Source organism: Lepidochelys olivacea, assembly GCF_965140295.1.
Source record: "Lepidochelys olivacea isolate rLepOli2 genome assembly, chromosome: 15".
Lineage (NCBI taxonomy): Eukaryota > Metazoa > Chordata > Testudines > Cheloniidae > Lepidochelys > Lepidochelys olivacea.
The window spans coordinates 15,091,882-15,105,818 of record NC_140425.1 but is presented as its reverse complement, the minus strand read 5'-3'; the positions used below and the strand labels follow the sequence as shown (position 1 = coordinate 15,105,818).

The following is a 13,937-nucleotide window of genomic DNA, read 5'->3' as shown; positions in this document are numbered from 1 at the left end:
TGACACTGAGAGGAACTGGTATTGATGCTGATTCCCAAAGCTGTGTCTCCTGAAGCATTATGGTGCTATTTCATGTTGACTTTCCTCCTCACTGTCTGAGGTATCCTCTTTACTCTCTCCTGGTAGATGTGAAAGCTCAGTGTGAGGCACTTCCTTCCTCCAGCCTGGAGTCTTACCCTCAGAGCTCCATTGTGGTTACCCTAGAAGACATGGACCTCTGGGTGCAGTTTCATCAAGTAGGAACTGAGATGATCATCACCAAGTCTGGCAGGTAAGGAAGGCCAGAAAGCAGCATATGCCCTCTCCCTGCAAACTGCATTCCAGAGCTTTCCTACGATGTCACTTTTGGAAAGGCCACTCTTCGGTTGCTTTTTAAGCCGATTATATTGTTACCCTTCTCCTTCCCTTTCCCAGTTCCTTGCAGAACAAGTGCAGCATCAGGGTTTACTGAAGGCTCATAAACTCTGAATTAGGAATATCATCCAGGTCACTGAGCATCTGGTGCCAGTGGTTAATTTTTTAATGAAAGAGGTGCTGGGGCTCAAGCAATTTTTTATTTTTATAACTGATGCGACAAGCCCAGAGATGCCAGGGGTATGAACTGCCAAGCCTAGAGGTGCCAGGGCTCAGCCCTGAAAAATGGCCTGGTGCCCTGAAAAACCCTTTTCGGTAGCTCCTGTAGGTAGCAGTTTCAGCGTTCCCTCCCCGTTGCTGTGAAACTGGCACACAAGGATTGCGTATTAGATCCCACTTGCCTCATGAGCACATATTGATGCTGCATTGCAGGCAAATCATTTGAATATAATAGACAAAAAGCTAATCTGGGGCTCGTTGATAGACTAAAGATTTGGGATGTTCTTGATGGCCAGCTTGGGGACTTGGCACTCAAGATGGACACTGCAAAGGAAGATGAGAGCTGAATGTATGGCATTCGTTCTGTGACTGTGAACAAGAACAAGGCAAGGAAAAGACAGGATCTGGGGCCCGGGCTGCTCTTAAATTGAAATCCTGCACGCCCTGGAGTGCATGATACATTCTGGAGCTTACAGCTAGAGTATGTGGAATTTTAATTCATTGTGCAAGGAGAAGCCAGCAGAGAGGGTGCCAGAGCCTCTGAGACCTGACACAGGATCTTCAGTGGGTAGGGAGAGCTGGGAGACAAGTCCTTACAGCCTAGGGGCTAAAGACTCTTTCAGGGTCACAAAGAGGAATGGAGGTGGTGGGGACTTGCTAGGAGAGAGCTAGATAGATTTTCAAATGGGTGCCACCTACACAGAACTGTTTCTAAGCTGTTTTCCATCTCTGCTACAGTTGCACCAGGACTAGAAACAGTGTAAGCCTGAAACCTGGGCTACACTAACTTGTTCTTAAATTTCCCACTGCTACATTATGGGGGTTGTAACAGTAGGAGCACTAGAATAGACAGGCCGCCTGCAACTGCTGGCCTTTTAACCACTGTGTCATCTAGACCTGCTCGGAGCTGGATTAGACAATAGGCTGGTAAAAATGCTCACAGCTCCACTAGTGCTGTTCTCACCAGCAGTTTACCTGACAGAGAGCAACCAAGACCTAATACCTGACTGGACCATTAAAGGAAACCCAAATAGTTTTTATAATGTCGAATTTATTTCTTCTTCAGACGAATGTTTCCGCAGTGCAAAGTCAAAGTCACTGGCTTGATCCCTTATGCTAAGTACCTCATGCTGGTGGATTTTGTGCCGATGGACAACTTCAGGTACAAGGTAAATACTTTTAAAAAGTTATTCTGTCTGCTCTTTCTGCTTAGTGAAATCAACCCCTCTGCAGTGTAAAGCCTAGGCACCACTGAAGCCATCATACATCTTAAATGGGGCTTGTGTCCTGGCCCCCTGCACAGAACAAATCCATCTGTATGCTCCAAGCACTAGTTGCTCACCAGCCCGGGTTAGGAATAAATGACCCACAGAGCACTGCACATTAGATGGTCTCTGGAGGATTTATGCTCCTCTTTGAATCAGCCACCATTTGTCAGCACTGCAGCTAGATTCAGCTAGCTGCTAGAAAAATAACCTTTTTTTTAAATTTGTAAACTCTGCAAATTTCATTTTGAATCACAGACACAATAACCATGCAGCTGTTAGTTACTTAATGTTTGCAAAGTGCTTTGAAGGTAGGAGAGAGAGAGCGAGCGAGCAACTGGGGCCTAAACTTGGACACTGACATGGGAGCATTATATAGTGCCTCTGTGACAGCAGTCAGTCACGCTCCAGTGTCAGAGATCTCCACAGCAGTGGTCCCCAAACTGTGGGGTGCACCGCCATAGGAGGCATATTCCAGCAACATTCAGCGGGGTACACGGCGAGGCCCATGCCCAACCCCCATGGGGGGCAGGGAGGGGAGTGCCACCAAGCCCCACTCCGCCCCAGCCACGGCTCTGTTCAGGCCCCACCTGCAGCGTAGCTCCGCTCTGCCCCCAGCCTAGCCCTCATTCCCTCTCTGCCCCCAGGCCAGCTCTTCCTCGTCCCCATTTCATAGAATCATAGAATATCCGGGTTGGAAGGGACCTCAGGGGGTCATCTAGTCCAACCCCCTGCTCAAAGCAGGACCAATCCCCAATGTTTGCCCCAGATCCCTAAATGGCCCCCTCAAGGATTGAACTCACAACCCTGGGTTTAGCAGGCCAACGCTCAAACCACTGAGCTATGCCACCCACCCACCCCCGCCAGCTCTGCCTTCAGCCCAAGTTCCTCTGCTGAGGAAGCCTTGGCTGTGCAATAATGGAGGCGAGATGCGGACAGACTCCATTACTGGTGGGAGGGGCATGACAGGAAAAGTTTGGACACCGCTGCTCCGCAGCCTTAAGCATTGAAGCAAAGGCGCTGGAGTCATGGTTGCTTTGATACGGAATTTCCTGCTTTGCCTTCCCCAGTGGAATAAGGATCAGTGGGAAGTCGCTGGAAAAGCAGAGCCACAGCTCCCCTGCCGTACATACATCCATCCAGACTCTCCAGCTCCCGGCAGCCACTGGATGAAAGAACCTGTCTCCTTCCAAAAGCTGAAGCTCACCAACAATACCCTGGATCAACATGGACACGTAAGATGGGAGCTGGGTTTGTCTCTGCTCCCTGGAACTTGTTATCTCGGCATTTGCGGGAAGGGGGATTCGGTTCCAAATAGAATGTCGGTGTCATGAGAGATTACGTGATTTGGAAACTTACGTGAAAACTCCCTTTGCACACGTGGGAAATGGGCAGTATGACATCTCTGTGGGAGGGTTTGTGCTGCAGGGCCAGGGTATCTGTAGGCAGTACAGACTCTTCAGCCTACTGACTGTAGCCCCATAGGTTTGGTGGCTCTTGATGACTCAAAGCATTGACTCAGGATATGGTAGCAGGTCAAGTGGAGGAAAGCTAAAACTTCTTTCCTTCCACACTCTGTTACCCCCACTGCAAGTCCACGAGGTTTATTGCCCTAGTCGTGCAACTAGAAGATGGAGGCACCCTACTCAGAATGTGCAATATTCCCCCTTTCACCAGCTTCCAGAGATGGGCTCGGTTTATGCTGCCACATGCTGGAATATCCGAGGAGACCCCAGTTCCTGGGTTCCCTCAGAAAACATCCATGACTAAAGACCGATGGAGCTTGAATGATCACAGAGAAGACTTGGTCACTGTTGAGGGGTGCTTGGCAACTACAGAATATGGTAATAGCGAGCCTACTGAGCCAAGCTGCAAATGGAATTCTTCCTCTCTCCCTCTCCACCAGATCATCCTTCACTCCATGCACCGCTACAAGCCTCGCTTCCACATCGTTCAGGCAGACGACCTGTTCAGTGCCCGCTGGAGCATCTTCCAGATGTTCAGCTTCCCTGAGACTGTCTTCACCTCTGTCACTGCCTACCAAAATGAACAGGTAGAGTGTAGCAGACCAGCCTTCCGCTCCCTCGGAAATACCCTGTCCCTAACACCAGAACCTGCTCCCAAGCGAAAAGATCCTCCATTGCCCTTTGTGGCCCATAAGTACCCCTGTCACCCCTTGTCACCTGTGCACCTCCTGTAGAGAAATCTCTATCAGCTGGAGATGGAGGGACATTTCTCCAGCAATTTGAGTACAGTATTGCATGGATCTCTAGCGCTGGTGTTTTAGTACTTTGCAGACTCTGAATTTATTGTATCTGACGACTTAAAGTGGGGCCTTTATTGCTGCTTAAATTGAATTTGAAATTGAAATTAAATTTTAAATTAATGTGGAGAGAAAAGATAAACCAGTGGGTAGGCACTCATCTGGCACCTGGGAGATCCAGATTCAGTTGCCTGCTCTGCCACAGACTTCCTGTGTGAACTTGCCCAAGTCACTTATTCTCTCCACACTTGAGTTCCCCTTCTGTAAAGCGGGTTGTTGTGAGGATAAATACAGGAAAGCTGCGAGGCACTCAGATGGAGACCACAGGATAGATATTTATCCATAGAGCAGCTGTTAGTGCCAGGGATTTTGCTTCAGAGTGGTACAAAACAAACATGGCACCATGGGCAGCTGCGCATTCTAATACTGGATCTCATGTCTACTTGTAGATCACAAAACTCAAGATTGACAACAACCCATTTGCTAAGGGATTCCGGGAACATGGGAAGAACACTCAAAGGTAGACACTCTCCTGACCGAATAGAGCAGTGTGTCTCAAACTTTTGTATTGGTGACCCCTTTCACAGAAGCAAGCCTCTAAGTGAGACCCACCCCCTTATAAATTAAAAACATTTTTTTAAAATATTTAACACTGTTATAAATGGTGGAGGTGAAGCAGGGTTTGGGGTGGAGGCTGACAGCTTGTGACCCCCCCATGTAATAACCCCGTAACCCCCAGTTTGAGAACACTTGAAATAGAGGATCAGCTGTAGATCACTGCCCCTGTTTGGTGTCAGCTTAACTCTAAGATATAGGTTCCTCCCATCCTCCTCCTTCCCCCCAGTTACTGTGAAGAGAAAGTTGGATGCCACCTCCAAGGAGGACTTCTGTCAGGCCTGAGGGCAGTGCTTGAGATAACAGGAAAACTTAAGAGCAAATGAAAGCGGATAGAAGAAAGGAGTGAAACTATGGATGTTTAGAATCAAAACTTTTCATGAAAATATTTACAATTTTTTTTTCATGCCTGGAAAATGCCTTGAGTTTTGGAGAAATCATAGAATCATAGAATATCAGGGTTGGAAGGGACCCCAGAAGGTCATCTAGTCCAACCCCCTGCTCGAAGCAGGACCAATTCCCAGTTAAATCATCCCAGCCAGGGCTTTGTCAAGCCTGACCTTAAAAACCTCTAAGGAAGGAGATTCTACCACCTCCCTAGGTAACGCATTCCAGTGTTTCACCACCCTCTTAGTGAAAAAGTTTTTCCTAATATCCAATCTAAACCTCCCCCACTGCAACTTGAGACCATTACTCCTCGTTCTGTCATCTGCTACCATTGAGAACAGTCTAGAGCCATCCTCTTTGGAACCCCCTTTCAGGTAGTTGAAAGCAGCTATCAAATCCCCCCTCATTCTTCTCTTCTGCAGGCTAAACAATCCCAGCTCCCTCAGCCTCTCCTCATAACTCATGTGTTCCAGTCCCCTAATCATTTTTGTTGCCCTTCGCTGGACTCTCTCCAATTTATCCACATCCTTCTTGAAGTATGGGGCCCAAAACTGGACACAGTACTCCAGATGAGGCCTCACCAATGTCAAATAGAGGGGAACGATCACGTCCCTCGATCTGCTCGCTATGCCCCTACTTATACATCCCAAAATGTCATTGGCCTTCTTGGCAACAAGGGCACACTGCTGACTCATATCCAGCTTCTCGTCCACTGTCACCCCTAGGTCCTTTTCCGCAGAACTGCTGCCTAGCCATTCGGTCCCTAGTCTGGTCAAAACTGGTCAAATGGTCAAAACTGATTTTCATCCAAAGAATATTTTGAAAATTTCAAGATTGTTTTTCACCGAATAGGACCATTTTTGAGTTAAATTGGGTCCACGTTCCCTCAGAAATGATCCCACTTTCAAACAAAAGCCCCACAACATTTTATGATATGTATGTATGATGTTGGACCGTTTTCACAAAATCACTGTTCAAACCTCCAATGCTGAGGTTTTCCAGTGTCACAGAGCATTTTGTAAAACTCATAATCCATTCACTGATTAGTCCTAGTGCCTGAATCCTGGTGGGGTAATTCAGTCTTTCTCCCTGATCCCTATTCTCTAGTGGCAGCCAGCATGACTAATTGCACCTCATTGGACACATACATTCCCAAGAAGTCAACACCACTGTTGTGTTGGTGCACTGCCAGCCAATGTGCAGCTTCAAAAACATGGGAGACGTCAACCACTACCCTCTCTTTTTGCAGATGTTGACGGGTACTTGGCCTTTCTGCTTCCCCCAGCATAATAGGGTTTTGTGTCTGCTCCAGAGTCCCCAGCACAGGGACCTGGGTAGGAAGGTTGCGTATGAACTGCCTCCAGACATTGTTCTTTTTGCAGGGACGGGCGAGCCAAAGGCCAGAAACTTAGTCCAGCCAAAGCCCAGAAGAGGAAGCAGCCAGAAGAAACAGAATCTGGTGCTGAGGAATCTGGTAATATTGGCAACAACAAGCCTGGGGAGGCGCTCACCATCAGGGACCATGCCAAGGGGAGGAAAAGAGGCATTAACACAGCTCTGCTAAAGCTTCTTTCTGCACAGGGCCATGTTCGCCAGCAGGCCTGTGAATCCTGGGCCTCAAGGGCAGGGATTTTAGAGGACACTGCAGGTCTTTTTGAGTAGAAAAGAAACGGAATGTTAACTCTCACACCTTAATTCATGAGCAAAGGGGCAGGAATATGTGGTAGTTGGGGGTATAGCCTGAAGGAGTAAGGGTCAAGTACATGGTGGCAGCTGGGATGTGGGGTCCTGGGCATCAAGGGAGAACAGGCAGAGCAGCATGGGAGAGGTAGGTGAGGAATGAGGCAGGTGGATGGGTGGTGGAGGCAGGAGCAGCAAAGGGGACCTCAGAAAAGCTACTGTCCAATCTCTGGACAGTAGAGGTTGCAGCATTGCCAGTGGGTGTAAGGAGGAGCTGCAGCTATGTGCTGGCCAGGCACAGTGGAAGGGCAGGACGCTGACTGGTGACAGGGATGGAGAGCCAACTACATTGGCTTTTTGATCTAAGCAATTTCTGACATGCCACTACAGGGTTCAGACTCAGGATAGGGACATAAAATTGTAGTCTGTTGGGCTGATCTGGCTCTTCATTAACTGCCACAAAATGGGGCAGGGGTGTGAAGCAGGAAGACGGACCCCCATTCGAAGGAGGAATCTTTGTACTCATGTGGAAAAGAACTGGAAAGCGTCTAGCATACAGCACGGGGAGTTCCTGTTAGGATTCGTATGCTGCTGTTTATAGGTTGCTTTTCAGAGAGAAATATGTAAGAAAACATTTGTAATACACAATAACTACCTTCTTCCACTCCAGTCAGTTGCAGAAGAGTCTCCCAGGGGATGTGGAGAAAGCCCCATTGCTGGAAACCTTTACAGTTAGACTGGACAATGGACTAGAAAATCTCCTGTAGGGAACAACCTGGCATTGACAGGAGATGGACAGTGTCACAGGGTGACACTGGCCTTGCAAGAGGCCAGTGCACCTGTGACTGGTCAACTGACTCCCAGTTGGGCTTAAAAGAGGGCAGCTGGGTCCTGAAGTGAGGAGATTGGTGGTTGAGAGCTGTCCGAGACCTGGAGAGCACAGTCAGAAACAGGAGGGACGGGTGAGAGCTGCCTGAGGCTTAGACAGAGACAGGGAGCACTGGCAAGAGTTGCTTGGGCCAGAGCTAGAGGAGCCCTGTGAGAGAGAGCTGAGTTGTGAGGAGAACTGGAGCAGAACTGCTGGGAACCCCTGACCAGCGGAAGGCTTGGACAGTGACCCCTACACAAAAGGGGAAGCTCCAGCTTGGTCAGGGAAGGCCAAACCCGGGACGTGCCCTGAGCAAGCATAGGACTCATAGGCAAGGAAGCTTGGGGAATGGGAATGCTGCAGGGAGCCCTTGATATGAGGACATCCATAACAAGGGGTTGGTCCTGGAGAGACCTTTTCTAAACAGGAGAAGGAGAGTGGAACACTGTGAGGAGCTTGCTCGCAGGAGACCTGACTTGGGGGCTGTGATAGATGCAGGTATCTGGTTGCTCTCAGGCAGATGACCTGGAGAGCGGTGCCCTGTGGCAGGGGCAAAAGGAACTGGGCACACAATGCTGCTGTTGACTCTGGGTGAGGGACCTGGAGATGTGTTTCCTGAAGAGAGGAATGGGAAAATGGTTCCACCTTTATATCTTTACTGTGGGTTTGCTGAGAATGGTCTTACTGCAAGGTTTGGGGGGAACTAGTGCACTGGTGTACAGGAATAAATTATGCACGGAAGCAGGCTTTGAACTGGGCTCTGAGGGTCTGTGTTCTTTTCATGGGCAAACAGAAGGAGAAACTGAGGCAGTTGTGCGTGTTGTGCTGCAGCCAGCCTCAGGAGGGCTTCCAGAGCAAGGGTCTTCCTATGATAGACACATTGGCTTAAAACAGGGATGCTTGAAATGTTCATAGTGTGGACCATATTGCAGAGATTGTCTGGTAAACCCCTCCCCTCCCACTTATGATTGCACAAGCCGCTTCCCTTCCCACTGATGATCTAATAACACTGCTATGGCAGCTACAGCTGTGGGAAGAGGGATATTAGGGATATATAGAGGGTCTTTGTAGCCGCCTTTTAGTGCAGTTTAGAGAGGCGGAGGAGCCAGCCAGCCAGCACCATGTGACCAGCAACAGCTTGGGAGGCTCTAACCCCTTATGGGTCTTTTCAATCTCTGATTTCCAGCTGAATCCCTACTCTGCCTGTAACGGTCTCCAGAATCTCACACTGAGAATGAGAGATTAGAAAAACACTCGCCCTTTGTTTCTGATTAATGGAACATAGGAAGATTCCTCCTAATTATTAGACATTTTAGACTATTTACAAACGCCTTAACCCTCCGACCTCCCGTTCTGTCTGGGGGACCTCCACCTGCATCTAACTGCAAACCCACCATTACTGAGCTCTGGTTTCTCTCTTCCCCCTCTCTCCTTTTTTCTCTTTTTCTTTCCCCTGTTGTGAGTCAGATTTTGTGAAGGATGAGAACGTGGAGGTGAAGGAAGAGAGTAATTCCATTCCTATCAGCAGCGGGTATCCCTTCTGGGTCTCAGAGCAGAATGGCAGCCACTCAATCCCTGCAGCATCACCAGCTCCAGCAGACCGAAGAGAGGCAGCTGCCAGAGAGCAGCAAGTGCCAACACCTTCCTCCTACCAGACATACAGGTGAATCTCACCCCCCAGCTGTTTATCTGTAGTGGGCAGGGTCTGGGTCTGGGTCTGGGTCTGGGTCCGGGTCCTCCCCATACTTACTGGAAAGGACTGGCTTGTCCCTTTTGCAGCCTGACTCCTTATGGGATATTTATCCATGAGAGAGACCCAGTGCTTCCTGATAGAGAGAGGTAGGGGCAGAGTGACAGGAAGAGGGCACAGGGATGGAGGTAGGTAGATAAGCAGGAGGGCAAATACAGAAACAGGTAAGTTTAATAAATGCACTTGTTTCAGAAGGATAGCTGATGTTTAAAACTTAATGGGGAGGCAGCTGCCCCATGTTGTTGGCTTCCCCCACTTCCCTGGATCAAGCTTTGAACCACAAACTGTTGGTTAATTCAAGAATGTTAAGCCGGGGTAGGTTTGACTCATTCCTCTTCTCTCTACCTTCTGGGCTCAGGTTCCACGACAATGGGGATACACAGCAGGCGCCCGCTCGTGACATCCTCGCTTTAAATGAATTCCGGGCCAGATCCCACCGAGTGGATATAGCTACGGTGCCCGAGCAAGATGCCAAACAGCTGTCAGAAGGTTTCACCAACCTGCCTACACTCCCCCCTCCACTACCCACTCCACAGGACTATACTGGGATGGTCAACATGGCTGTAGACTCTGCTGGGAAACCAGGGGCCCGAGGTCCAATGTACAATCCATATGGCACCGAGCAAGGCCTAGGCCAATGGATGGTACCTTCCCACAGCCAGTACAGGGCAATGAGCTATTCTCCCTTCTCCACAGATTATAATACTCAAGGGGCTTCGGGGCATGCCCATGGGAGCATGGCAGACTGGAGCCAGTACCCGTTGTTCCCCTATGCCTGCTGGTGAAGGGGAGGAGTCTTCCCAATGAAAGAACTCAAAGAACATTGTAAGGAAAACCAGTTTAAAATTTGCTCTGGGATTGTCACCTTGTGGCCCTGCCTACAGTAGGCAAAGAGGTGTTGCAGGCTGGGACATGTTTAATCTCGCAGCATCCGTTCAACAACTTGTGCCCCCACTCAACAGCCATCCCAGATGTTTTTCAAGTGCTGGTTGTACTGGTTGGTTGCAACTCCTGCATTAGTTCGGGTCTGTCTGAATCAATGTATTCTACAATGCTGTCTCCAAAGTGTGGATGGGAAGTCACAAGCATTGCAGCTGCACTGGTTCAGCCAGCTTCCTAACTCTCTCCTACAATGCATTTGTATCTTGCGTTTGGAAATTACCCAAAAGCCCCTGCTCCCAGAAGAATGCTAGCCAGGGGACAGGGGACATATGCCTAAGGTGTCACAGAATGTACCACAGGTGGACTCACCAAAACAGTTCAGCCATAAGCATAGTGGCTGTGTGGATGCAGACATCATTGCAAGGACATGCCAGACAACCAACCTGTCAATGTCCCTGCAGTGGTTTCTTCACTTAGTGTGGACAACCCCATTAACTAACCGTAGAAAGGACAGCCACAGTCATGGCCCTTTCCCTAATGCTACGTAATGGAGAAGATGCAGCAATGCGTGTGCTCCTGAAGCAGAGCTGGAAGGGTCACACAGGCAGATCCGAGTTCATTGCACACAAGAGAACAACTGCAAGTGTCTGTGTTTGTCTCCATGTGTCGTTACACCGGCTCCCTTAGCCTTACTCAGTTTGCACCTGTTAACCTAATGTTTTCTCATTGTCCTTTTTGTGGCTATTTTCAGTTGAGCTGTTGGCGTTTGGGAGGTGCCGTGGGAATTTTTGGAAGGGTCTGATATTGACCGAAACAGGGCCATGTATGCCAGAGCTCGCTCTGTTACGCTGACCTCTCCCTTGAGGGAAGGTGTTTTTCACTGTAAATCTCAAATGTCCCCCACCTTTGCTTCTCCCACAGCTCCAGAGAAGTGGCCTGTTCACTTGTAGTTACTGTCCTACTCCCAGTAATCTGTGAAATGGTCCTGATGAGGCACAAGCTTTAATCACGCTGGCTCTTCTGATTGGACATTTGCTTTTAGAAAAAATGTTCCAAATATAAGTTGCCTCATGCGTTTATTGTTCTGAACAGTCAGTGCCCGGCTACAGTTTCCACACTCTCCAACTATGCCATTGTGCTGCTGCTGTTTTGGAACCCCCTCTAGGAATGTACTCAGTGCAGTCGGGCAGGAGAGCAGCTGCCCTCCCTTACCTATGTGGTCCCTTCCTCTGGAAGAGCTATTCCATTACATTAGCCGCTGTAAATGGCTCGTCGCTTTGGAATTAAGGTCCTTGCATTTTACTCTGGTTTTTATTTTCTTATTTCGTTGAGTGGAGCAGCATCCCGGTGGGCCCCAGTGCAGAACCACAACTGGATAGGAGTCCCATTTGGGAGGGGCTCTCTCTTTTTCCTGTGGTGATAAACATGATTCTAGACTGACTGACATTATTTAAGACAATGTTTTCTTGTAACACTTTAAATAAACTACAGTTTAGTATGTATCGGTCAGTGGGGAGTTGGGGTGTGTCATTTGGAGTGGGTACTGGATTTCACAAAGTTGAATGGGTAAGCGTGGGGTGTGTGTGAGAGAGAGAGAGAGAGATGGAGCGGAGTGTTACTTGTGAGCGGGTGTGTCTCAGTCTGTGTCAGGGGTTTGTATGTTTCCTTTAAGGTGTGGATGTGTTGGTGTGTGTGCTGTGTGTCATTGTCAGTGTGTGGGGGAGTCAGCATTGCGTGTCTGTAGTGTGGGGGTGTCAGGTTGTGTTTATTGCCATATTATTAAAATTACTTTGTAACTATTGCAAATTACTGATAACTTAATCCATTAAACCCTCAGTGCCCAAGGACTAATGACTTTCTCATATAATTAGTGCATTGCTGATTACTTTTGCATTGTGAGTGTGAGTTTCACAGAGAGATTGAGTGCCTCCTCTAAGCTCCACGGAGTGGATATGAGATAAGCAGCAACAGAAACAAAGGCTTAACTTTGCTGCAGCCACATACATACTGCTCCTTTAGATCCTTCTCAGCCCCAAATAGGAACTGGTATAGCACACGTGCTAGGGCAAGTGGATCACTAAAAATGGGGCATGGTCTGGACCAAATAAGTGCCTTGGTTTTATTTTTATCCTCCAAACTTCCCTATTTCACACCGTCCTAGCACCAGCTTAGATGAAGGCCAGGTGAAGTACAAAAGACCATCCTGCTTAGGTTGGAATAACTGATGTGAAGTAACCTCTAGCAATTAATTTGCCACCATCTTTCGAGACTTCAGACTTCTTGGGTGATCAAAATTGCTGCAGGTTTCTGTTAGTTCCTTTGAATACCACAAGGAATGCAACAGAATTTAAATGGTAGAAGATTCCGCTATTGTTCTCTCTCCCAGGAGACATTGGTCATATCGCTACCATGCTGACCATTAAAACCGGATGACAAGATGACCTTCTACATGCCTTTGCTGTCACAGACTGCTAACTTCACCTCTTTGTCTCAGTCCCCCCTTCTGTGAAATGGGGATGATGTTTTCCTGCATCACAGGGGTGGTGGTAGAACTACTTTAATGCCTGAAAAGTGCTTTGAAGAGAAAGCTATGAAGGTGAGTCAGAGTCAGACACTTCACAAAGAGAACTGGGTAGCCCTGTTGCAAAGAAAAGGATTCCTGGGGATCTTTAGAAATAGGGACATGGCAGTGGTTCATCAAGTTGTCAAAAATAGTTCTGTGAGGGCTGGTGCCTGTGAATGGCCTACTGGTACAGATGGTTAGTCAGACTTGGCTAACAGAACCTCCAGCCTTGGGAATATAGAACAAGGAAATCCAGCTTCATGCAGAGGGAGAGCCCTTTGTTCCTCAGTTGTCTGCTATGTAACAGGTCTACACAATTCTTCTCAGTGAATCATTTTGGCCTAACTCAGAGCATTACATCCATTTTCCTTTCTTGCTGCTCTCTGTAGTTAGAGACTGGACAGCTTTGCTGTAATTTTATTAAGCATTAGTCTTTTACCCCCAGATGCATACTTGACTCCATTCTCTGACCTCTCCAGTTTTCACTGGCTTGCTTCTGTTTGGCTTTGGCATTTTGCAGATCTGTTTGACCTAATCTGAACTGCTCGTGCTCCCTCTGTTTGTGCATGTAAACAAGTTGTTGTAAAGGCCCCCTGAAAGCCTTAATAAAAAGGAAATGAGACACATGGAGAGCACCTCATTATCAGCAGCAAAGTAAAATCTTGAGTGTGGTTGCTGTGTGTCCTATTTCAAACACATAATTGGTTCCAGTTTAGTGGTGTTACCTGGTGATGAACATTGTGACACATGTTTTTGCATAAAGCTTTTCTGCCTTTTCCCTCTCATGTCCACAATCACCTGGTCATCCACTTGCCTACTTGGTTATCACTTAGAATCTCTTGCACTTATCCTTACAGGATGCTCTTTCTTTCCTTTAAGTTTTCTGTTTGTTTGCTATAAGACGCTGGTGTGGGATGAGGGTTCATTGGGAACAGGGTTTGTGTTCATTTCAAGGTGAAAACAAACCCATGTTTATTTTGGTTTACCGGTCTGGTTTTTGAACTCTTGGGCCCTGGCTAACGCTGCTCAGTGCAGATAGCTGTTAGTAAAAACACCTTCTCCCTGGCTGCAGTGCAGCTTATAATGTTCCA

General features: G+C 48.1%; 1 protein-coding gene across 1 annotated transcript; it reads left to right on the top strand.

The window, feature by feature from the left end:
• Positions 1-59: 59 nt before the first annotated feature.
• LOC311531425 (T-box-containing protein TBX6L-like) lies at positions 60-11,712 on the top strand (the record flags this gene model as incomplete). The annotated part of the gene is made up of 8 exons (XM_084648784.1): positions 60-271; positions 1,640-1,742; positions 2,909-3,073; positions 3,745-3,891; positions 4,551-4,621; positions 6,486-6,577; positions 9,119-9,314; positions 9,760-11,712. 8 exons carry the CDS (start codon positions 60-62, stop codon positions 10,184-10,186), a joined length of 1,413 nt encoding a protein of 470 aa, XP_084504910.1. The 3' UTR covers positions 10,187-11,712.
• Positions 11,713-13,937: the final 2,225 nt, after the last annotated feature.